This window comes from Chenopodium quinoa, unplaced genomic scaffold (genome assembly GCF_001683475.1).
Source record: "Chenopodium quinoa cultivar QQ74 unplaced genomic scaffold, ASM168347v1, whole genome shotgun sequence".
NCBI lineage: Eukaryota > Viridiplantae > Streptophyta > Magnoliopsida > Caryophyllales > Amaranthaceae > Chenopodium > Chenopodium quinoa.
Window position 1 is genome coordinate 1,324,411 of NW_018742541.1, and position 27,824 is coordinate 1,352,234.

At 33.2% G+C, this 27,824-nt stretch overlaps 1 protein-coding gene across 1 annotated transcript; it reads left to right on the plus strand.

The window, feature by feature from the left end:
• The first annotated feature begins 19,944 nt into the window (after positions 1-19,944).
• Positions 19,945-21,900, plus strand: LOC110720220. The gene has a single exon (XM_021899227.1). The coding sequence runs from the start codon at positions 19,945-19,947 to the stop codon at positions 21,898-21,900; it is 1,956 nt and encodes a 651-aa protein (XP_021754919.1).
• The last annotated feature ends 5,924 nt before the right edge of the window (positions 21,901-27,824 follow it).

Genomic DNA, 27,824 nt, shown 5'->3' on the forward strand with positions numbered 1-27,824 from the left:
ATCGGGGGAGGGAAATATGAGTCATAGCCTATAGAGAGGGAATGCATAGTCAAGACGTCGAGTAGCCCAAAATTATCTTCTTTTCCGGTTCCTTCGAGGAACTATTGAGATGCTCACTAGAGGAAGATTTGAGACTAGTAGGGAAAACGCGGTAAGATTGAATGGGATGAAGGTGGATTGTGATTACTAGTTCTCTATGCTTAGCATATTTATGTTTCAATCAACCTCGGATATCTTAGAACGTGCACTCCTTTATTTGTTTAGAAAGAATTGCATTCACTTGTGCTTGTACATTTGGAAAAGTCCTTTCATGAACATTTGTTTGTTTTTCTTTTCTTTTGATTTCTTTTCATGCTTTTTCCTTGTTTGTATTATTATGAGAGTTATAGGTTAATCTCTTAGGAAACCTTTACGAGAGCATCACTCGTCCTCTTGGGCGATCTAGGGGTATAAATGGCTTGTCTTTAGTTGCTAAAATTGACCGTGATTCCTATGAAAGTGAGTTAGTGTATATTCCCATCCTTTTTAGTTTTCTTGTTTCTTTCTTTGCTTGAATAATTTCATCATTTTTCCCTTGGGTTGGATTTTGTTTTGCTCGAGGACGAGCAAAAGTTTATCTTGGGGAAATTTGATGCGTGCCATTTATGGCACTCTTAGGGTAGGTTTTCTTTGTATTTTTATGCTCGTTTTTAGTCTTTTATGTGGTGTTTTAGGGAATAATTCTTGATTTGCGTGTTTGTGTGTTAGTTTAGAGAAATGCGTGCTTTTAATGGTTTCTTATTATTTTATTCATTTCTCGGCTATTTATCTCGCTTCTCCGTTTCTTTGACTTGTTTTGTAGGTGTGTCGAGTTTCCCGGGATTTAATTATCAAGGAGGAAGCTCAAGCGCATTCAAGGAAGTTAACGGAGCCAAGTTCGGGAAGCCAAGCATGCAAGTCAAGCAACCAAGCAAGCTCCGCAAGCACGAGCACCAAGAAGCGGCCCCGAGCATGCTGCCCAAGCTGCCACGCGCAGCAACACAACCCGAGCAGCTGAGCATCTAGCGCGCAACAGCACAACCCGAGCTGCCTTGCGTAGCAGCACAGCCGCGCACCCAGCAGCCGCGGGCACGGGCCCTGTTGCCACGGGCGCCAGCTGGCTGGCCGTGGGTGCGGGGTACTGCACCTTTTCCAGCCCATTTTCGAGCAGATTGCCCCCGCGGGAGCGGGCTTGGTGGTGCTCTGTTCTCCTCCGCGGGCGCGGCCGAATTTCAGTAGTGGTTTGTGAGATTGAAGATTCAATGGTGACAATTGTATTCAAGATCTTCATAATCAATCAATGAGCATTTCTCACTCTCTCTCCTCTTTATTGCTTTGTTCAATCAATGGTGGTTTTGTTGTTTGATCTTCATAATCAAATTTTGACAGGCTAAAGTCGTATCACCTAATCAAAAGTAATTCCTAAATCCTCTAGCTAAAGTAGATAGGGAAGTAGGGTTGAACCACAGGGAAACAGGTCTTTTTATTCCTAATTAATTAAAGCAATCTAAATTATTAAGTAACAAATTATTATTATTAAAAGGAAACTAAACTACGAAGGGTGAGGGTAAAGAGAAAGAAATCAATGAATAAAAAACCTAAGGCATATGTTCACCAATAAATTATATTCCAGGGTAAAACATAATAATCAATCATCAATGCATCAATTAATCAAATCATAAAGGGCTTTCGCTACGTATTACAATCACAGAGTTAATTTACCGGTATTAAATCTCATCTCTCGAATCTCGACTAAACCACTTATAAATTAATCTGCCTATTGAAACTAAGCCTAAATATCAATTCTCATCTCTCGAATCTCAAATCAATATTGTTAAACTCATACATAAAAGACCTGCGCAAATCTAGTTACATAGCATTAAATCAATCAATAGGAAATTAATCAAGCATTGACAATCAACAATAATAAATTACCCCTTCATATTATTTATGGATCCCCACAGACCCTAGAAAGAAAACTACTCGCACATAATTAAATCTAAACTAATCAAAGCAATTAAACAAGTCATGATGAAAGAAAGAGATTAAATTACTAAAAAGAATAGAGAAGAAATTGTTACCAAAGTTAAGGGAAATAGAGGATAGAATTAAACCAAGAGTTGTAGAGAGAGAAAACAAGAGAGAAAATAATATTAAGAGTTTAATTAAGAGGAAGAGAGAGAAAAGTTAGAGAAAGAAAGAGAGTTAAGAGAGAATAAGAGAGAATAAGAGAATGCTAAACTCGCTTAACAAAAGCGTATTTATACTAAGCTAACAAATCCTAAGCTTAACCAAAGTAAAACAACGCTAAAATTTCTTACAGAAACACGCGCCCGATCGGGTGAGGCACCGGCCGATCGGGCCCGCCTTTTTGCTCCGTCTTCATAATCTGGGCACTCGCCCGATTGGGCCATAGGCCGCCCGATCGGGCTCGGTCTTTTTTAGCCGTAGCTTCCTTTTCTTCATTTCTTTGGGATTCAACTCATAAGAGGCCCAAACCTTGTCTTCCTTGGTCCATAGTTCGGACCAATTCCACGAACCGAGCCCTTATTCACCGATATGATCGGTCTTGGGCTACAAACAACGGTCATGAATGTGCTACAAGCTCCAATATCTCATAGTGGCCGGAAAACTCACTGACAAATCCGAGAAATTCCTACAAAACAAATGACAACTCTACAAAACACTTGAAACCACACATTAGTTCTAAAAGTAGCTCCGAAGAGCTCAAATATACATATATTTGACCGTGGGACGGGGGATAAAATACTATATAAAATAGACATATCACCTCTTGAGCTTCTCCTTCATTGCCTAACTCGAAGGTGTAGGTGGTCTTGCCCTTATCAAATTTAGTTAAGGCGGGGTTAGGCAATTTGAAGGCTTGTTCTCTTCTACCCGACTCCCTATGAATAATCCACCACACCTCATCGGGCCGACTCACACTATTGGTAGGTCAGATCCAATTAAGGCTTCCTAAATAGCTAAGGTCCATTAAGGTAGGGCCGTCCACTCTCCTATGGTCATTAGGCGTAAAACCCATCAATTTAACCACAATGTGGGTTACTAATCCACCAAAATAGATAAGAGTCCTAGCCCTCGAGGTCTCGGCTTCCCTAACACTACGTTGGAAGTGTTGGTTCATCCTAAGGGGGATGTTTAACTTCCCACATTTGGTAATCAAATAGGAGGCTAACAACTCTAACTTATCCCTCCTAACGCTAGCCAGTTCATGCCTCCCAAAGATGGTGAGCCCAACAAATCTTTGCCAAAATTTTGGTACAAGATGGTGGATAATGGTCCCCTTAGCATGTTGGAGGTTTTCCAAAACCTCCCTCGTAAGGGCCAAATAAACCTCGACACAAAAATCCTGAGGTGGTTCAATTGATTTTTCGGATTTCAAGTAAAAAATTTTACGTCCTTTAAAGATAGTCTCACATCATTATTAAGCAAACGAAATTGAACATGATACACACTTGAACTGGACTTAAGTAGAGATGAATTATAACGTTAAATAATTATAAGTATCACAATGCAAGTTAAACAAGCTAGACATGTCAATTCCTTTGAATAATTTCTCTACTTGTTTACCAACACTAATTAAAGTAGGATGGTGAACAAAACGGGTATAGTAGCAATTACCTGCCTAGAGACGAGGTTCTTGACTCGTGACCACCACCTCGCTCCACCCCAGAATTTAAAGCTCTGAGTCGAACGTTGGTGTTGATTGTTGCCGAGATTGCTCTCGTCTTTGGTTCCTTGATCTCTTAGAAGCCATTGGTATGATTTTTCTTGAAGAACTTGAGATTTTATTTCTCTAGGGTTTCCTAAAAATGTGAGAAAACAAGGAGAAATTAGGTGGAGAATGTAGAGGAAGGTGAGAGGATCAAGAATATGGTAAAAATTTGAGTTTTGATGAGAGAATTTGAGAAGATCTTGGATGGAAGTTGAGTTTGAAGGTGTAAAAATGGAGGTTAGAGAGAGAAAGTGAAATGAAAGAGATGAAAGAAAGAAGAAAGAAAAAAGAAAAGAGGAGAAAGGGTAAATATAATCCGGGTAAAAATAGGTACGCCCGATCGGGCGAATATCTGCTATTCTGGAATATTACGTGCGCGCCCAATCGAGCGAGCTCCGCCTCGCCCGATTGGGCACGAACTTTCCCGATCACTCACCTGATCAGGCAAGTGTTGCCCGAGAAATCTTTTAAGATCACTCAATTTCTCCATTTTTGCCGCCTGGTCGGGTGATTTTGCATCAAATCTTTCGTCTTCTTGCGCGTCTGGTCGGGCGAACTTTGCCTGATCGGGCGAAATAGCAGCTCAAAATTACTTCACTTTCGCGCCCGGTCGGGCCACCTTGTTCGATCAAGCTAGAAAAAGCTCAATTTCGACCTCCACTTGCACGCCCTGTCGGGAAAACCCTATCGGACGAGCTCTGCCTGATCGAGCTTCTGCCCAGTTCGGAACATGCATTTTCCAACTTTTTCTCTTTAAGTCCCCCTACTTGATGGCTCAAAACCTGCACAACTCACTTTAAATAGGTAATATTTGCACTCTCCTCACCACTCTAAAAATAAATAAAGAAAAACTAATCTAGAAAGCGAGAAATACGGGTTACCTCCCGTAAAGCGCTGGTTTATAAATGTCTCGCACGACCATTATAACTTAGCTCTAAAATGAGAGTGGAGTTAGGTGGATTTCCTCCACTACTCCAATGATAGCTCCTTCATGGTACACCTTCAATCGTTGACCATTGACCTTGAATTCTTCATCTTTTTCATTCACTAGCTCAACCGAACCAAATTTATTCACCTTAGTGACAGTAAAGGGACCTGACCACCTAGACTTTAGTTTTCCTGGGAAAATCTTTAGTCTTTAATTAAAGAGTAGAACCTTGTCACTCGGCATGAACTCTCTTGGTAGGATCTTCTTGTACTGTCACTACTTGGTTTTCTCCTTGTAAATTCGTGCACTATCATATGCCGACAATCTAAACTCATCATCCAACTCATTGATTTGGAGAAGTCTTTTCTCCCCCGCGAACTTAGAATCCATATTAAGCTCCTTGATTTCCCAAAATGCTTTGTGCTCCAATTCCACGGGAAGATGACATGTCTTGCCGTACACTAGTCTATAAGGAGAGGTACCAATTGGTGTCTTGAATGCGGTTCGATACGCCCAACGTGTGTCATCTAGCTTCATACTTGTAGACACCCAAATGTGTCTCCCCAAAAATCAAACCCAGTGATGAATATCTTCCACCTCATTGATTATCGAACGAAGTGAAAGTGTTAAAGTCTAGTGATGCGGCTATTTTTATTAGATTTCTTTCTTTCTGTTTTCGAAAATCCACTCTATTTATGAAGTCATTTCAATTTAGTTTGGTCCATGATAAGGGTCCAATAATAGTGTAGTTGGATGGGGCTTGAAAAGACCTTTCCAACGATATATTATAAGCCCAATTCCGATGAATAATGAGGAAGTTATGGCCAAAATACTACATTGGGCCCGATTTGGTTCTTATATACGGTCCAATGATCTAGAGGAGGGCCTATAATTAATTATTATTCCAAAAGCAATTAAGATTGATTATAGTCTTCTAGAATAATCTAGAAGGTTCTTTTAAATTCTAATAGAGTTAGGATTAATAATTATATCTTTAAAAAGAGTTTTACTTGGAATAAAAATAAGAGTTTTATCATAAATCCGATTTTAATTTGATAAACACGGAATTTGCTGCTTAATCATATTAAGAGGAGGATTCCGCATGAAAAGCGCGTTTTATTTCTGACTAAGCGCAAGGCGATAAGCCTAGCGCCTGGCGCTGGTGCCTGTCGTCTGGCGCTAACTCCTGTCGTCTGGCGACATGAGGTCTTTTATTCCGAATGGAACTTGATTTCTTTTCTATCGGTTTCCAGACTATTTTTATATAAATAGGGTCCTTGACCTCCGTTTTCAATCATCAACAAGCTTGATCAACAATCACCCAGAATTCTCTAATTTTCTCATCTCTCTCTTAAGCAATATAGCTTATTCTTTCTCCCTCTAGCTTTTCTAAACTAGTTTTTTTACAAAACACAATTCCGCATACACAAGTTCTAGACACACTTAGCCAAGTTCGAAGGTGCCTTCGCCCTAGACGTGAAAGATTGATACTTTCTGAGGGTTTGGTCCCAAATCTCTATTTCAATTATTTAATTTAATTGTTTTTTTTAATATTTTATTGAAGTTTACTAACGCGTGTATTTTGTTATTAGAAAGAGGTACGAGGCATCAAAGTGAGTATTGTTATTACTCTATTCTTGTAGAAAGCATGTTTAAATTTTATTAATTCCTAATATCATGTTAGGATGCTTTTATTAATTCCTAGTATCATGTTAGGATGTTTTTATTGCTATCTAGTATCATGTTTAGGGTGCTTCTTATTTCTAATATCATGTTAGTATCATGTTAGGGATAAAGCTTTGATCTTTATTGTTTAGTGACATGCTAGGATTTGTTATTAATCTTCTTAGTATCATGCCTAGGATCTTGCTATTGTTATTAAGCTTTATTGTTAATATGATGATCATTATGTTGCTTGATGTATATTGTCGTTATTGCTTGATCACGCTTTTTATGCAGGTTTAAAGGGAATTTGTACTTGAAATCACGCCTAATAAGATAATTAATAAGTCCAGGGGTGCATATATAAGAAGCTAAAAGAAAGGATAGACATTAAATTAACATTTATTGTACCAATTTACACGTGAATTGCCGATAAATTCTCTAACTTATCTTAATACTAAAAAAGAAAGTATATTAAATGCTTTTATGCAGCCCTTAAAAAAAGTACAATATAGAGTAGAGGCATGCCCGTTGACCGAGTGTGTATTAGTGATTGTTCAATGGATACGTTGCTCATTAAACCCCTTCAAATCTGTACTATATATTAAAAAACGTTTATTTTAAAGGAACGATGCCACATGACACTCTTTAAAGTATTTGCACAATGCCATGTCACCAGGAAATGAATATTTTATGAGAGAAGGAAATTAATTAGGAACTGAACTGAATTGAACTAAACTGAACTGAACTGAAATTAAGCTGAAGTGAACAGGTCCTTATGCGCCACATAAGTTTGCCACTTTATTTAACAAAATAAATTATGCTTTGAGCGAGAATCAAACCCGTTACCTCCATTTAATATATTTAGTAAATTAGAAGTCATATTTTTTATTTATATTTCACAAAATTAGAAATAAATACATATTGTATGAGGTAAAAATAATTAAAACAATAACATCCGAGAGAACGCCCGAACCACACACTAACTATACAAACATAAAACATAACTATCAAATTAAAGAATTACAAACTAGAAACTCGGGGGCATCACCTGGGCCACACACCAGTTAATTAATTAAAGTTTATAGTTATTCAAGACGGAGTAACATTATTCTTTGATTACTACCTCTTCGGATACCTTTGGGGTGAAGAAGGTGGAGCTGTTCACTGATGCCATTTCCATTAAGGTGATATTCGACACCTTAGATCCCATCATTCATCATCCTCTTGCGGCTACTATCAACGATATTGCTAACAGCATTAGGAAGCTCGAGGAGGTGGAGATTAAGCATGTTCGTAGAGATCTCAATGTCATTGCTCATAAGCTTGCGGAAGTTGGAAATGATATGGCTATAGGCCATAGGACTTACTATACCGTTCCAGACTGTGTGATAGACCCTTATGAAAGGGAGATGGGCATTTCTGCTGCTGCTATTTGATGTCTTCTACTTCCTTCAGCTTAGATGTTCAATTAGTGTTGCCTATGTATGGCTTTGCTATCTATCTATGTATAATTACCTCTTGGTTTCTATTTTGAACTGTTGGCTCTTTGTTCTGGGAAGTGTTCTTGGGGTTAACTTCATCATATTTTCTTGTAATATTTTCGATGTAAGGATAATCTTTTAATTAATATATCTTCTATGTTGTGTTTTTTTTTTTTTTTTGTTTTTTTTTTTTTTACTACCTCTTCGGCTTTACATATTCTTTTTGTTTAAATTATTCATAAAACTAGCTATTAGTCCTATCCCCATCCAACATGGTGAAATGTTGGAGACAAGAACAATTATCTATTGCTACTGGATAACTAATTTTTTGCACTAAACTTTGACACTATAATATTAAATTAAAAATAATTTCTATTCAGTAAAAATATTTTCAGTTCAATAAAGAGTTGGACACTTTAACCATTCAGCCATGGATTCAGTTCAGTAAAATTCAGTAACTTTAAAGAAGTAATATAATAGAAAATCAATAAAGTTAATTTCAATTCAGCAAAAATAATTTTAGTTCAATAAAATTAATTTCAGTTCAGTAAATATAATTTTAGTTCAGCAAAAATAATTTCGATTCAGTAAAATAATTTCAGTTCAACAAAAATAAGGTGAAGTGGAAGGGGACTAACAAGGGATTCTGACGCGCGTGATGCTCACTATGGATAGTCTTTGAAAAAAAAAAGTACTAACTCCCTTTTTTATTAGTTGACACGTTTTGACTTTAACACTATTCACACATCTTTCTTTGACCATGTTTTGTGATTTATATATGAAAAAAATATAGTGGGATTTTGTTAAATTCGTCACAATGTATATTTTCAACTTTGTATATTTTTTTCCTTATTGTCAATTAAAGATATTATTGATTAAATTTGTGCATTGGCAAATGTAAGAGATGTGTCAATTAAAAAACGAAGGAAGTATTTACAATTGGCCCTAATGAATTTGCATGATATATTATTATAATTATTTGCATTTAGACAATAATGTGTTAGATGTTATAACCATACAATATTCTTCGAAACTTTTTTATTTTTCTTAAGGCTAATTTACTAAGTACTTATTAGGAAAAAGGAAAATGTATTAAAAAAAATAAAAAACTTCTTAAACTTATAAATGAAACCTAATACGTAAACAAACATTTTTATATTTAATAAAAAAGAGCTTCTTAAATTTATAAATAAGAAACTATATAAACAAATATTTTAAAGGATATAAATATCTTCGCATTATTCATTTAGAACTCTCTCATACTTTTTTTTTCCAAAATGATTGAAGGCACAACATTGTAGAAAGTCGAAGTTTTGCGGTTTTGCCATCCACCAAAGTGAGTAATAAAAGAAAGCAATTGTTTTGCCATCTCTTGGCCTCGGAACTTCTCACCCAACTATTTGTTGAATTTTAACTTTTATGACTTCCTATATGTAAAATTTGGACCACAAATTTGTTCAATTAGATCGATATGACTATATGAGTATAAATTATTGATATTTGATATTTGATATTTGAATTTAAGCCCATACGTCATCTAACATTTGATCCCAAACGATAAGAATTTCAATGTTTATAGACTTATAGAGTTATAGTGGTTGGTCAATCAAAAAAATAAAAACGTAACATACATAAAGAAATTACGAGTACTATCAAAATCGATCTGAATGGTAAACACGCTCTAAATAAGGTAGACGCCAAATAACTCATTCATAATTTTTATTTAATGACTCATTCATAATCTTTATTTAATGGTGAACATGCCCTAAGGTGTACAACAACATTGTCTATCTAGACAATGTCCACCAGAGAAGCCATGGGAACGGCATTTACTCTCGCAGTTCTCACAAGGTTCACCTAAACAAAGGTGTATTGGGTTCGCTTCCGCTATGCCCACCTGTATAAAATGCATCCAAAATTTAGAATTTAGTAAATAAAGAAATGTTTACCTAAAATAATTCACCAATAGTGTTTCTGAATATAATAACAATAAGAATTTGTTTTTTTGTTGCATTGTTGACATGTTAAGAACTCGAAATAAAAATCACACAAGTTAGGGTATTTTCTAGTTTATTTTCAAAAAATCTTAATATGAGTAAAAAAAAATATCAAATAAGTATGAAAAAGCTCTGCTTAGATGCACCTACCTCTATATACATTCAACTATATATATATAAAAGGTAGTGTTGTACAAGTTTAACCTTAAATATATCAAGTATGTGAAAAGTATATCACATGAGTATTATTTAACAACATATTATACAATTACATATTAATTTTATATGCACCAAAAAAAAAACATATTAATTTTATATACTACTATATATTACGGAGTAGTGTAGTAAACATAGTCAATTTTTTTCTAAAAAAAAGCATAGTCAATATTAAAGTATGAATAATCCAATAGTCAAACTATTACAAGTAGTACAGTACTAGTATTTTAAAATGGGATATTACAACTTTATAATACATACGAAGTAATAATTACTATGGTCCTACTTTTTGTGATAAAATTTTAAATTAATATTTCGATTTGTGAAAGAATAATAATACTCGAAATTCGTAAATCTAAGCACACAACAATCGCATTATTAGCCTTCATGGCTCAATATTAGAGGAATATAAACTAAAAAACCATTGCATATATACATTAATTCTACATGCATAATTACATAAATTTGTGACATTTGCACTCACCGTTGGGCATAGATTTGCACTCACCGTTGGGCATAGACACCAACACTAGCACCAAAAATAGAGCAACTAAAACTGTCTTTCCGGACATATTGAAAAAATAAAGGTTTTTTTTTTCTAGGTTAATGCAATAGCTTTAATCACTATATTATTTGAGAGGTTAATTGAAATTGCTAATGACTGAAGGTCCTTAAATACTTGAGCATAATGTATCCATGATTACTTTTTATTTGATTTTTGGAAATCATATACTAGAATCAAATTTGATACGAAATCAAGGATTTATATCAATATGTTTAATATTTCCTTATTAAGAGTATATCTGTTAAGATATTCAATAATCAATATTGCCTTTAAGAAGATATTTAAAATTACCTTTTATTAAAATGAGATTTTCAATACTCGTATAAAGAGTATGTAATTTAATTTGGTAAACCTTCTATGTTCTATCGGTCGTCAATTGTATTGAAGGAACGATAATGTAGATTGTCCACTTTGATTTTCCTTTTTGTTTTTTTTATTTTTATTTTTGGTGTGTAATAAACTAATAATCATAGAAATTAACTACTATTGGAAACAAATTTGATACGGTACACCCAAATCAAGGATTTATATTTATACAATTTAGTCAATCCCTCCGTTCTTGCTTGTTTTACACTTACGCCCCTTTTAAATTTATTCGATTCATTTTGCTTTATATATTCTACTCCTTATTATTATACTTTACCCGCATACTATATTGCATTATATTGCGTTTCTACCTAAACAGAACATAATAGAAGGAAAAGAGTATTTGATATTTCTTTTTTTAAGAGGAAATATATACAAAGTACAATATTTTCTTCCAAGAGTATTGGCTATATGAGCTTGATTCAAGAAAAAATAAAATAGTTTTCCTAAAAAAAAAAAATAGATAATGAAGGAGAATATGGGCCTGTTCTCATAGACTGAACTCAGCTGAACTGAACTGAACTGAACTTATTAATTATTGATTTTAAACTACGGATTAGTGATCTTTGATTATTTATTATTATACATATGTGTATAATAATAAATAGGAACAATGAATTGTATTATTATTATTATTATTATTATTATTATTATTATTAAATGTTGTTATTATTATTATTATTATTATTATTATTATTATTATTAAATGTTATTATTATTATTATTATTGTTATTATTATTATTATTACTATTAAATATTATTATTATTATTATTACTATTAAATATTATTATTATTATTATTATTATTATTAAATGTTATTATTATTATTAAATGTTATTATTATTATTATTATTATTATTATTATTATTATTGTCGTCGTTGTAATAAGAGCGTAAAAGAATGAAATCTGGCTTTATATCATTAGCAATATCATTAGAAATAAACTGAACTCAGCTGAACTGAATTGAACTGAACTGATTGGAGCTGAACTAAATTGAACTGAACTGAACTGAACTGATTGAAGCTGAACTGAACTGAACTGAATTGAACTGAACTGAACTGAACTGAAAATAAACGTATGAGAACAGGCCCTATGTCTCTGACTTTATTCATGCTGTCCAACTTGGAGAGAGAGAATAATAAAGTATTTTAAGTATATCTTTAATGTGTCTTAGCTTGATTTAACAAACCGATTACACTCTTTAATTTCAAAAAAAAAAAATCAATTACACAATTTTTAATATAATTTAATAGTTAATTTTTTTTTTACTAGTTCATATGTATAGGATCATTTTCTCTTTTTATTATGAATATTTTAACTTCGTATATGTTGAATGAAAATATTATGAAATATTGTCACATAACAAAAAAATGAAAATTTGGAAATAGCATTTCATTATGATCTTTTTGTCCATAATATTTGAATATGTAATTACTTATTATGTAATTCAAATTTACATTTTTAAGTATTATAATTATTTTAAGTTAAATATCTGAACACCCTTCAGATTTGTTATGAACATTGTTCTTAGTTATATGAACCTAAGTTATAAACATATAGTAATTATGAATATTATTTGAAATATGAACAAATGTTACATTATTCCTTATGAATGTATATTGTGCTTTTTTATAAGTTGGATATTTGTTATTGATACATTTATTTGAATTTTTAACAATTGTGTTATATATCTGAACATGTGATACAATACTAATGACTTTTGTTGTTGTGTTATATGTTTTGAACAATTTTGCTATATATTTGAACATTTGATATTTTGTTTTTGAACATTTGTTTCGGATTTATGAATAATTAATATTATAAATATCTAACTCTAAACATATATACCAAGTTAGATATTTGAGCATGTTATATGTTTCTTATGAACATTTGAGTTTGATATTTGAGCATTATAGTTATATATCTGAACATATATATTATGTTTTGCTTAGAACATTTGTTATTGAACATGATAATTTACTCTTATGAACACACAATACAATATTTATTAAAAAAATGTATATAATGCTTTGGCTGATGAATCATGTACCATTTATTATATATATGTAAAAAAAATTTATTTAAATATGAACATTTTGTTATTTGAAGTGAGCATAATAATGTTAAAACATGAAAGAATGAATATAAATCTTTTACATTGTATAGAATATTAACATGAGTAATAATAAACATGAACATGATCATAATAAACGTGAACATTCAATAAAAGAATTAGGAAATACTAACAAATTACTATTTATCCAAAATATACTTATCCAAAAAAGAACTAATCTCCTTTACCATATATCCCTTCATATTTCCTCATCATGGACCATTGATTCGTGATGTGTGTGATTTTGATATCTTCCGTTGATAATGAATGAATAATGCAACAATGGAGGGACAATGATGACCTATCACTCTCCCCTAGATCATTTCGATCCTTTGGCTTATTCCCATCATTTTTGCCCGACTAAACAAAAATTACAAAGTAATAATCTTAGAATTAGCTTATAAGCAAGTGGTAAATTAAATGAACATAAAATACTAACTTACTGAACATTAAGTATAAAAAAATGAACATGAAAAAAAATGAAAATAATTTTTTGGCCATTTATTATATTGAAAATGAACATGAGTACAATTTATCTGAACATTAGAGTTATAATTTATGAACATAAGTATTTTGAACAAAATTCAAGATGAAAGAAAATAAACCTTTGACCATGTAGTATATTAAAATTGAACATGTAGACAATGAATGTGAACATCAAAAGGACACTTAATGAACAATGGGTATAATATTTCAATCAACTTAGAAGTGAAAATCATGAAAATAAACTTTGGCCATTTACTATACAAATTAATGAAAATGAACAGGAGAGCAATATTTCTGAACATTGAGGTTAATTTATGAACATAAGTATTTTGAACGAAATTGAAGATGAATGAAAACTTTTAACCATGTACTATATTAAAAATGAACATGAATACAATAAATGTGAACATCCAAGGAAAATTAATGACGAATGGGTAGATTATTTGAATTAATTAAGAAGTCAAATACAATATGTATAATAATACCATACAATTACTTTTAAATATCTTAATTCTTCATAGAAATAAACACAAGAGTATAAGTTTTGAACATTGATATACTTTAAAAATAAATTCAAAATTTTTCTACATAAAAAAGGGATATTAATCAATAATGGTAGAATATAAATAAAAAAACAAAAAATTATATTTACATATTGACGAGGAGATTCAATTTTGTACATTAAAAGAGAGAGAGAGAGAGAGAGAGAGAGAGAGAGAGAGAGAGAGAGAACTACTTAGAGAATTAATTAATGGCTGAATATTACGAAATAAAAGACAAAAAAAAATCCATTTTAATTTTACCTTTTTGGTGAGGATTCGTGTTGTGAGTTTACTTCTTCTCGAACATGAAATATCCATAGATGAAATTGCAAGTGAGGAGAGATAAAATGGTAGAGTATGATTGTATGAAAACGGTAAAGATGGTACATGGAGCCAAACAAAACTCTGGTCATGGAGTTTGAAGAGAGAGAAAATAATATGAGGAGGATTTAATTGCTTTTCACGAAATAAAATACATTGTTTGGGCCTAGTCCACCTTTGATTTGGGTGTTTATTTGGGCTTATATAGTTTCTGGGCTTTTATTTGGGCATGGTGCATCTATTTCTAGGTGCACCATGGTGCACATAATAACAATTGAGATAAGGCCTTTAACAGATTGGACTCTTATTGGATAGAGTTAATATAGGACCAAAATGTTTTTCTCATTTAATAGACAAACAAAACTGATGATGTAAAAATAATTACATACATAAATTTGTATTCGTATATACTTACTTAATAATGACTTTGTTTGAATAAAAAAAAACTTAATAATGACTTTGTTCAAGATTTATATAAATTGATCTTTTGTTGGCTTGTCCATTATCGACTCGATATTGGCCCATGACCCACATTCGCCCGATCCGCTATATAATGTGATCCTCTTTGACCCGACCCGCAATTGACCCGTACCAATCCTGACCCGACCCGCCCAATAAACAGGTCTAGTGCTAATGTAAATAAGGCCATTTCACACGCGTAAACAGTATGTGAACATCACTACCCTTTCAAAACTCACAAATAAAGTTACTGTTTGAAATCTACAGTGCATATCCATAAATGCCATTGTTTTTTTTTTTTGGTTTGCTTTTGTAATTTTTTTACTTTTTTGGGTTTTGCTTTGCTGCCTTGTGGTTGGTGCGAGTCAGCTTGCCTTTCGTGGATTGGGCATTTGTGTGCCCACTTTATTTCTTTTTGGTTTCCTTTTTTGGGTGTCGTTTTTTATTTGTTCTTTTTCTTTTCTTTTTTATTTAAGCGTTATTTTTAAAATTAGTTCTTTTTGGGTTCCTGATTATTGTGTATTATAGGTTTCTTTTTTTCTTCATTGCCTATTAATTAGCTTAATATTGATTATCACTTGGTTGTTGGGCAGCTTAGTGTTGTAAAGATTAATTGCTACAGGAAGTGTTTGGTTTTGCTTGTAGAAATGTGGTCTTCCATGTTTTAAGGTTCATGTCATGTGTGATACTTTTTGGTTTGTTTGACTGCTAATAAAGCTTGAATTTAGAAAATGTTTCTTTATTCCTTGAGTGTGTACTTATACTGGATATATATATGATTCACCCTCTTGTAGTGTGTCTATCACGTGCTATTTTGCATCTAATTTCTTCTTTTCTTTTGGTGTTCTAGAGCTTACGCTAAAGTGATTATAGTTCTAAACAAGGAAGCTCAGGTAACTTAAATCTTATTAATTGTTTGAGATGGATATGTTTGTTACATATGTATCTTTTTTATTATTGCATTGTTATGGTTCGTCCAAGAACTGCCAAGAATTTAATGGACCGAAACTATGACTATCAGTGACAAATGACAATTCCATACACTACAGGACTGTGACAAGGACAAACCAGATATTTCATTATAATTTGTATATTGATGGATGTATTGTCTATGTTATGTTTTCTGTTCATGTAGTAGAGTTTATGTGTTGGACCGTTGTTTGGCTTTATAAATTGGGTCTATAAAATAGGCTATTTTTCATGAGTTTTAGAGAATCATGTTCGTTTATTATGAATTAGTGCTCTTGATTGTCTTCGTCTATGCACTGATTGTTATAAACAATGAGAATGGTTAATTTCAATTTACTTGCTTTTTTTTGGTGGGGGGAAGGGGTGTTCTGTTTGAAATATGAGTCATTGGTCAGTTGTTATCTTGGGTGAGTTGATGAATAATGTTGTGTATTTTGTTCATGGAATGTAGTTTGTGTCATGAATCATTTTCTGTCTTTCTAAATTTAATCTATCTAATGGGTTGTTTTTAATGAGTTTTAGAGAATCATGTTTATTTTTTTACAAGTCAGGTGATTTTGATTGTCTTTGCTAATGGACTGAGTGTTGTAAATAATGGTTATTGGTAGCCTTTTAAATCTGTTTTCTTCTGTTTTAGATTTTGATCTTTGTGATTTTGTCATGAAATGTGGCCTTTAGTTGTCATGGAATGTGATCGTTAGTTCAGATTTTTGGGCTGCTGGTTTAATGTCATGTGTTGTTTGGAGAAGAGCATAATCTATTTGATATGCTATTTGTTTAGAGGGGGGGGGGTGTTCTGTTTAGAATATGGATCATATGATGGTTAGACTTTATTTTTGGTATCATGTGAACTATAGATATGTGCTTGTTTTTAGTGCTGGTGTAAGGCAGTTTATTGGTAAAAGTAGTGTGTGTTTTGTTTATTTATTTTGAAAAGTGTCCTGTTTTAAGCATAGATAATGATTGGTTTGCTATGCAGTTCTGTAGCTGCCTATGATTTATAAATAGTGTATATTCCATGTGTTTCTTGTTGGTTCTTTCTGTTCCTTTTTCAAGCTGTATATAGAAATCTATCATACTGTTAGAGGGTGGTTTGCTGCTATAGGTTAGAAAAACAACTTGGCTTCTTAGAGTACTTGCATTAGGCTTCTAATGAATGTTTAGAGTACCTACATCAGAGAAATCTCTGATAAGAATCATGGCTTCAGCAACGGACTGATTGTCTTATAATTATTTACAGGTCATGGACTTACCACCCACGCAAGTAGTGATGTCTTTCCGTCCTCTTCTAAAGCAGATTACCGGTTACTTGAACTTCCCTGATCCAGATTACCAGTTTGTTGATGAACCTGGAAGCATTGCTTGTGTGATCATAAAAACAGATTGCGGTCCCATTGCTTCTGTTTATATTGGGGGTCATACTAAGAGTATAGAAGAGTCATGTGAAGTGGCTGCTAGGAAGGTTGTCTATGATCTTATGAAAAAATATGATATAGTTGTTGAGGATGTGACCTACTTAAAGAAACAAATGTATGACCCTTGTAATAATTGATGCTAATTATAAGGTGACGACAGTTAGGTTTGATGCCATCCTATGTACCTTAGAGAGGGAGAGCTATTTAGGTGTCAAGGAATGAGTGTTAGGCATTAAGGAGCAGCTAGAGCCTTCCGCAGTTCTTATTGAGCAAGACTGTCTTACTCCTCTTGGACAGGAGTTTCAGGGTCATGTATTTATTCCACCTCTTTTACCTCCTAAGAAATGCCTGCAGCGGCATATATATGCAGAAACAAGTCCTGTTCCTGATTCTGATTATGAGATGGTTTCGGTGTTCCCAGTGCCAGAAGATTTAGAAGGTTGTTTTAAGCGTGCAAAGTTTGTTAAGAATTAGGAGCCTTTAGTGTGTATTTGGAAATTAGTACTGCTACGGATGTATTGCTTAGCTCTTTTTGCTTTTTTTATTGAGCTAAGTTACTGATATACGACTAAGACTATGTTAGGGCTATCTTATATGCTTTTGTATGGTGTTAGGACTATGCTAGGTGTCATTATGTAAGGGTTTTTTTGTGATAAGTTGTTCTACAACTAAACTTATGTATTTTATTTGCTGAAATAATGTAATGGAGTTGGTTGAATCCTTTCTAGTATGAATTCTGTTGAAAGTAATATTTTGGTCTCTAAAATATGCAGTCTTTATGTATGCCCATTCTTTTATTATTATTGATGTTAGTTAGTTACTCATGACATGTTATACCATGGAACCAGGATTGATGTACTGCAGCTATTCAACTCTTGGACTTACAATTAAGTATTTGCACAACAGTAGTAATTGTAGCTTGATAGTTGGTATACAGCTATTTACATATGAGTATGTCCTGCACCATAGCTTTGATATTTCATAGCTAATTTAAATTTGCAATTTAGTTTTCTAAACATTTTATTTGAATGAGGATCTTACAGATCGTTTGATACGAGAACCATCATCTTCAAAAGGATATCGCACTAAGCGCCTTAAAAGTTTAGAGTCTGCATCTCAGGATGAATTGCAGAGGTATATATACACAAAGAAGTGAATTTCTGTAGACTAATGCATACGTAGACATGTTTTATTAAGGTTATAGATCAGTTAGCATTAGCAATACTTGGTTTTCATACTCACAGAAATACCTACAGTGACACATACATGTTGTATTGCTTTTGCTTTCCTAGGTTACAGGCTCAGCCTGTCACAAAACCTGCAAAGATACCCAAGACTAGACATCCAGTTACAAGTAATTAAATTTATGTTGAGTTTTGTACCATTTCATTTCAATCATGCATGTTAATCAGTATATACATATATGACTGTTTTATGGGCATACTGTGGTGAGCATGGATCCCTGATGCAGCAATCAGTAAGAAATTACCTGCAGAGCCCTACCAACTTTCTTCTCCTACTAAGTGTTTAAAGTGTAGGGCACCCAAATTTGCCTTTGAAACACCTCACTTTTGTTGTTGCGATGGTGAAGTTAAGATTGCTGCAAATGATTACCCTGCAAAGCTTGTGAGGCTCCTAACTTCTATGGATGAAGATGCAAAGCATTTCAGGCAATACATACGCTTGTATAACAACATGTTTGCATCTACATCATTAGGTGGAAAATACGATGCTAAAACCAAAAAAGGGATCTATGTTTTTAAGCTGCATGGTCAGCTATACCATTATATTCCCTATTTACTTCCTGGAAAGGAAGGGCCCAAATATATGAAGCTCTATTTCTATTATGGACAACTTGAAGCTCAAAAACGGCTAGGTTGTTTTATAGAATTAAGAAAAGATGTGTTGGCTATTCTCATGGAAGTTACTAAAATATATCCTTATGCGGGGTTCTTTCGTTCGTTGAGAGAGATCCAAATCACTGAGTCTACACAAATTTTGATAAACAAAACAACTGTACCAGATCAGCGCGTCTACAATGCTCCTTCCATTGATGAAGTTGATGTCATATGGCCAGAGAATGCATCTTCTAGTGAGGCAGAAATCCCCATATTCTGGTAACAGCAAAAAAGGATCCATCTGAAAGGGATTCAGCTAAAGATGCTTCAACTGAAAATGATACTTTTGAAAATGAGTCATCTTATTGTGATCTATCTGGAAAAAAAATCATGTCATAGAATTATGCATTATTATGGCTGTTATGATCCTTTGCAATATCCACTGCCTTTTCCTTACGGTGATTGTGGATGGACTCAAGGCTTAAAAAAATGTCTCGAGGTGGAATTCAGTAATTGCAATCACAGCCTGATCTTGTGGCTTCATGTAGTATTCATACTACTGGAGAGTTACTGGAAGAAGAGGCAAGACGTATGTGCACTATGTTTCCTTGATTATTGAGAAAAGGCAAGAAATTTTTATGTTATCCCCTATTTCTGTTCCGCTTTTAACTAGAACACAACATCTGTATTTGTAGGTGCAAATGGAGGTTCTTCAAAAACAAATAGGAACATTTTAGCTAGGGAATATTGTGCGTACAAGCTTCAGTGCAGGCCCAATAACATGCTACTAAGAGCAGGTCGATGCTTTCAGTAGTCTATAGTAGACATGTATGTGAAAGTGGAGAATACACGGTTGGATTTTCGAAAAAATCAGCATACTATAAGAGCAGATCTCTATCAAGGAATCCTAGATACTATTAGTTGTGGAGAAAACTGTGCAGCAAATGTGGGTCGTAAAGTCATCTTACCACCAACATTCATTGGTGGTCCTCAAGACCTTAAAAAGAGGTACCTAAATGCAATGTCATTAGTTCAAAGGTTTGGTAAGCCTGATCTCTTCATTACAATGACTTACAATGCTAATTGGCCTGAAATTAAACAAGAACTTGATGTTGGAGAAAAAGCACAAGACAGACCAGATATAGTTGCAAGGATCTTTAGAGCAAAAGTTCTTGCTTTAAAGCATCTGATAATAAAGAAAAACGTATTTAGAGAGGTTGCAGCAATGATCTATGTCATTGAATTCCAGAAGAGAGGCTTACCTCATGCTCATTTTTTAGTCATTTTAAAGCAAGACTACAAAATCAAATGCCCTTCTGATTTTGATAAATTTGTATGTGCTGAAATACCATATGTTGCTAATAGCTATCTTAGGAAAGTTATACTCAAGCACATGATGCATTGTCCATGTGGTCATTTGGATCCAGATTGTCCTTGCATGAAGCACAAGGAAAGTCGTGGTCGTTGTAAGTATGGTTACCCAAAGCAGTTATGCGATGAAATAAGGAATAGCAGGGATGGTTATCCAATGTATCGAAGAAAAGACACAAGAGAAACTGTTACAGTTCAAAAAATAGTAATGGATAATAAATGGGTAATTCCATATAATCCATATCTTTCTTCACATTTTGACTGTCACTTAAACGTTGAAGTTTGCTCTACAATAGAGGTTGTCAAGTATTTCTATAACTATGTATATAAAGGCCATGACATAATATCTTTCAATGTTGTTCAGTTTAAAGATGTTGTGCCTGCCCAGGATGAAATAGAACAGTATCAATCAGGCCGATGGGTTTCCCCCTGTGAAGCCGCTTGGCGTCTTTTTGGTTTTGATATGTACGAAATGCTTCCACCAGTTTTGCCTCTTCCTGTAAATTTACCCAATTCTCAAATAATCCAACTTAGGCCTCATGAACAGCTGACATTAGTGATTTCAGATGATAAGCGTTCTAGGACATGTCTTACAGAGTTCTTTCGAATGAATGCTAAACTACCTTCTGGAACAGGATTACTATACAATGAGTTTTCAGAGCACTATCATTGGGATGCATCTGACAAGTATTGGTATAAGAGACAGAATAAGAAGATAGTCATTGGTAGGTTGGAATTTGTTGGACCTTCAGAAGGAGAAAGGTATTTTCTTAGATTATTGTTGCATAATGTTAAGAGTCCAAAGTCATTTGAAGATCTGCGTACAGTTAATGGTCATGTATTTTACACCTTTCATCAAGCTGCACTTAAATTAAAGTTATTAGAAGAAGATGATTCAGTTGATTTATGTTTGAAAGAAGGGTGTGATGTTCAAATGCCACTTGCAGTTCGCAAGCTCTTTGCAACTGTGCTTATATTTTGTCAGCCTAGCGATCCTGTCTCTCATTGGATGAAATATTATACCTTTCTGTCTGGAGATTTTAAGCATAAGTATCCTTCTAATCCACAAAAATTTAGGCATCTTATTGTTAAATCAGTTGAGTGGTTCTTAGAATCAATGGGGAGTTCTCTTGCTAAATATGGGTTAGACCATTTAGTTGAACCTAATGATGATGAAATACGCATAACAAAAGACATAGATGATGCATTGAATGCTCCAATACCAGAACAATGTCTGGAATGCAAAAATCAATTGAATCAGGCTCTACGAGAGGCATTTGATGTGATAATGGATCATGTTACAAGGCAAGTGCCTGGAGCTTTTTTCATAAATGGTCCTGGTGGAACAAGCAAGACCTTTTTATATAATGCTTTATATGCAGAGATAAGACTCATGAATAGCAGCATCTAATATTCCTTCTGGAAGAACTACACATTTGCGCTTTAACATTCCACTCGATCCTCTTGAGTCACGTGCATGTAATGTGCCCAAGAAAGGTAGTCTAGCTGCACTACTAAGAGAAACAACACTCATCATTTGGGATGAGGCTTCGATGGCAAAAAAAGAAAATGTTGAGTCACTTGATGAGTTACTTAGAGATATATGTAATCCTCACTTACTGTTTGGAGGTAAAATTGTTGTCTTTGGAGGAGATTTTAGACATGTTCTTCCTGTTGTCTCCAAAAAAACACAAACTGAAGCAGTTGCTGCTAGCTTGGTTAGCTCTGCTCTATGGCCACTATTAGTGAAATTTAGGCTGAATGAAAATATTCGAGCTAGGCATGATCCAGTGTATGCAACTTTTTTGCTGGCACTTGGAAATGGGGAGCTGCAGGATACTGAAAATGCATTTGTTCAGCTGCCATCAGAAATTATACAGCCTTATTATGCTGCCACACCTCAGGATCTGCGTTTGACTTCAGTTGCTTTTCCAAAAATGGATATGCCTCCGTTTAGCGATGATATATTAGAGCTATACTAACACCAATCAATGACGACGTTGATGCTATAAATGATATATTGATAGACAAGTTCCCTGGTGAAGTTGTGGTCTACAAGAGTTATGATTCAATGATTGATGATAATTGTTCCATATACCCCATTGAATTTCTAAATAAGCTCTGTCCTGGTGGCATGAGTCCTCATGAGCTTATATTGAAACCCAATAGTCATGTTATCCTACTGCGTAACATTCTGCCATCATCTGGTCTTTGCAATGGAACGTGCCTGATATGCAAAAAATCTTTCCATATCTCATTGAATGCGTTATTGATGTTGGCCATTATAAAGGAGAGCATGTACTGATACCAAGAATTAATCTAAGACCATCATAATCCTCAGCTTATCCTTTTCAGTTTCAGAGAAAACAGTTCCCCTTAAAGCTAAGCTTTGCAATGACTATCAACAAAGCTCAGGGGCAAACACTTAACAAGGTTGTTAGTTGCCACGATCATGCTTTTCACATGGCCAGCTATATGTTGCGCTTTCTCGGGCTCGACAAGCATCTAATGTCAGTGTTATAACTGACATGAATGCTGATAAACCAAGTTTGGCTCATGTCATAAATGTAGTATCCTATGATGTTCTGCATTTGGCTGGCATCATCTAGCTACATCAGTGAGTGATACCTTTCCATTTCTTAGCTTTATACTTTTTTGGATGGATTTAATAATTTTACTAATTTACTTGATTTATGTTTCCTGCTGCAGGCTATACTATTTTGCAATAAAGGTTCTTTTTTTGAGCATGTCATAGTTCATCAATTAGCATACTAGTTAACCTTCAAATTATAATATGTTATTTATCTATATGGAAAACTTTTAAATCCATTATTTTGAAGTTAGGGAAACTTTATCAGATTGCTAACATCTTCTAATGTGCATTTTTTTCATCTTTGCAGTGCTTAAAGAATATCTTGCTAAAGGTACAACCATAATATATCTGAATCAAGTCTGGTGGATGCATTTCGCACATCTGACTTATCTGAGAATTGAGGCCTCAAGTCTGGTGTATAACTTGCTTAATTAATATGTATGAGGCTTCAACCATAATATGTATGAATCATAATCCAGCTTAAGCCTCAAGTCAGATGTATGAATCAAGTCAGATAAATGTTAACCATACATATATAGTTCAGTAGATCAACCAATACTTTCTGATCAGTTGGTTTTTTATAATTGTAATGATAAAATGAAATGTTGTAATATTTATTATTTATTTAGATGTTTGTCTTCGTATTTTATGGAACCAATCATATTCCATTCGAAAGTATTCTAACAAAAAAGTCATTTCATTATTAGTGTACCCTAATAATCTTTCCCGTGTGACAAGCTAATAAGCTTTGAAAAATTAGATTTAAGAAACAACAATACAAAGAAAGATTTTGAAGGGGAAAAAACATACAACATAAATTTAAAAACTAGGTAAGATAGTAAAGGTTTTGCAAAGATTTCTAATCAAGAGCACAAACACTGTATAAAAGCTACTCTTTACTAGCTACCCAGAACATTCTAGATTCATGGCAGATGAAAGATTAGTAATAAAAAAAAAAGAATGCAGAGAAAAAGGCATAGCAAAAAAAGGGGAAAAAAATAATACATATATACAGGAAATTAGTTATGTACTTACACATGGACTACATCTCATACTAACACATTTCATCCTTCTATAAATTTATGCTACTGTCTTTGTTTTTAAAAACTTACTACACACATGGACAAAAAAAATTATGTAAAGCATGCAATTTCAGCCTAGAGATATCAATATAGATATGGAACTCCATATTTAAATATTATTCAAGTACATCCTATATGTATAAAATATACAAATAGCTATTTTAGGAGTAAGGCTTGCTGATTTATGGAAGAAAAAACAGCCGACCACTATTACACGAAACAGTACCATTGAATTCTTGATTTTTTCTTTGATTTCCTTTTTTTTAAAGATGTACTATAAAAACATAAGAGACCTTAGGTATTTTTATTCCTCGGAAAATTCAATATATATCTCTGCAGTAGACCATAGAAAGGCAAAGCAAAGAAAAGTATACAAGGAGGAAGCTATATTTTATTCCATAAGCATTAAAACCTCTGCTTTTGGGCAGGTATGATCAGTCTAAACGCTATTTCACTCCATTTATTTTAGAATTTCAGTTGATTTGATTCCGAATTATTACTAGCTGAACATTCCATCTATAGATTGCATTTATAGTAGCATAATATTCTTCCAAAAGTCTTAGCTGCAGTGTAAGAAAAGTCATTATTTGTTTGGATGCATTTAGAGCTTCAGAATTACATATGCATAGATATTTATAAATGCTTTCTCATGCTTAAGCTTAATTGGTATTTTACATGTGAGAACCAGCATATATATGAATTTATTCATCACAATATAAAAGGGCAAGCACTTTTAGTACATCCATAAATAAAATTAGCAACCACTATATCAATTAGTTTAAATTAATGATAATGTTGCTATATATTATAAGATTATAAAATTAATTAGCATCTTTGGTTACATATCTAAGTTACTAGATTAATTTTGTAATCTAAACAGACTAAACATGCTATACACCTTAGAGATAAACATGATAGAATTTTGTAATATAGCTTAGGTGCTAAACATGTTTGGCTCTATATTACAAAGTTGCAAAATAATTGTTTTAACACTAAACTAAGCTGATTATTACATTCATTTCATTTTAGATAAAGTATGAACCTATAAAAGTGACTTTAATATATCTTAGATTTTATGTATGAGAATTCCATATGTCAAAGGCACTTCTAAACTGAATCTTCTTATAGTGTAGACATATTATGAAAAAAAAGATTCATTAATTTACTAAACAAGAATAATACTCTTCGGTTCTTTCCTTTTAAAATCCAAATTATGAAGAATCAGTATTTTTATTGCACATTATGGAAATGTTTAGCTTTGTATCATAAGATTATAAAATAGATGTTCTAACACTAAACTAAACATACTCAGATTCATTTGATTTGCTTATTTTAAAAGTTGTTATCATTGATTATATTTTCATACAGTTTATCACTGAAATATTATTAAGATTAGAAGTATTTGTAACAATCATATATATATCAAGAGATTAGAATACATGTGTTATTAATTTTATATATGATTACCATTTTAAAAAGAGTCTGATAAATTAAGGAATAGAACTCATTAGTCATCATACATGTATGTATTCAACCAAAACTAATTTAGCTTTCTGGTTATATTGTGTACAGAAACTTGTCATGGCACCACAACGAAAGTTTCTTGATGAACTCGATACATCGAGTAAATCATACAAGGTAAAAGTCAACATTGCAGAAAAAGGTCGAAAGCAGGAATCTGAGAAGAAAATATTTTACCAGTACATTATCTTACAAGATGACAAGGTATAATCCGCACATGTCATTTACAGATACACACTAATATTATAATGAATCATCATGCATAATTATATCTTAAAGTATTATTTTCTTTCTCTTACAGAAAAATCGGATGAAGATGACATTATTTGGTGATCAAATTGATGCATATAAAGATGTCATCTTGTTTAGAGGGAACTATGAAATTGTTAATGCCTTAATAAGGCCATTAGATCCACAGTACAGGGCTAAAGAAACAGATCTTCCATTTCAAATGACTATAGGCAGCAGAACTCTCATCCAGTTTTTGGATCCTGAAGGAGAGCAAGTATTTCCTAGATACCAGTCTCTTGCTTCTATTCCAAAAGTTTGCCTTGATGATTCTCGACATGGTAATTTAAATATCCTGCTATCTTGCTTTAAATATCCAAAATTTTCAGCTTATCCCATTAAATAATTTACAGCAATTTTCTCTTCTGTTTTAGATATCCTTGTGATTGTGCTATATGTTGCAAAGGAACCAAGAAAAATTATAACAAGTCTGAATAAAGAATCTTTTGTGCGGGACCTGATAGTGATAGACCATAGGTGATTTCATTTCTACTTTCAATAAATAAAATTTCATTATAGCAGCACAATACTTATGATAATTTGACTCTGATATTTATGCTTTTGCTTTACTTTCAGCACTGATCAATCGATGAAAGTCTGTACCTGGAATGATTTATCAGGAAGACAATGTGAAGCTCTTGTTTCTGATACTGACAATTTTAAGGTTATTGGCATCACAGCTCTGCGTCCTATCACTCGCAAAGGTAGCTCATAAATCAGCCTACTGATTATATGATTTACTTAATTTATTCCATTATCAATCAAACAATAAATATCTCCTAATGTTCTAAACTTACAGGTTTCCAACTTGAATCAACCATGTCTACTGTGATAATCCAAAACCATGAAGGTGAAAAAGCAGCCGCATTGACTTAATGGTATGATGATTAACATTCACCTTTAAAACAAGCAGACTATACATATTTTGCACACTTTTCGACTAATGCAGACTGCAATTGTTATTTACAGGAAAATAAAGCATCGATTTGCTCTAAGTGATCATCAGAATAGAGTTACAGCTGCCTGGAATCCACCTGCAGAAAGAATTCTGACAACAATAGGTCGTCTCAAGACCAAGAAGGTAGAATTATATACAACTCCATTCATACTTAAATGTTTCAGACTACTCTGTGCTCATTATCAATAGTAATACAATAGTTCTAACCTAAATTTATGTTGTCAATGTAGGCAACAAAAACACTTCCACAATAAGTGTATTGGCTTAGAGTTGTAGCATCTAATATTCAATATGACAGGCTTAGAGCATATATAGGTTTTTCTTACTGTGGAAAGCGAACACAGTTCCCTCTTGGAACAATCTATACTTACATAGCCTGTGACAAAAAATAAATATTTGCTGCTCACCGGTAAATGGCATTCACTCTTTACATTAGCTAATACAGATAATAAAGCATGATAGCCACTGAAACCTAACACTAATTTCTCGAATTATGCAGGGCGACTATTACATTAACTTTCTCATATGGTACTGGAGCATTGCAACTTACAACATTTACTGAAAACTGCACCTCACTCTTTGGACTATCAGCTGAAGAGATCTATCACATGAAGGCAACAGTAAGTGATTGACAATCCATATTGCAAGTTAACAATCTTGAGTGATCCTTGATTTGTTTTAAAAGTTACTACCAATATTAACTAAGAATATATCTATGTCTCAGGATGATATAGTAAAGTTTCGTCTGATAGCTGATAGATTATCAACTACATACTTTTTGATAAAGATTGGCCCTACAACTGCTTTAGAACAAAACAACGTTCTGCAATGGGGTCTAAAGGGTGTAGAAATGGAAGACACAATCACACCTAATGCTGTAGGAAGCAGCTCCA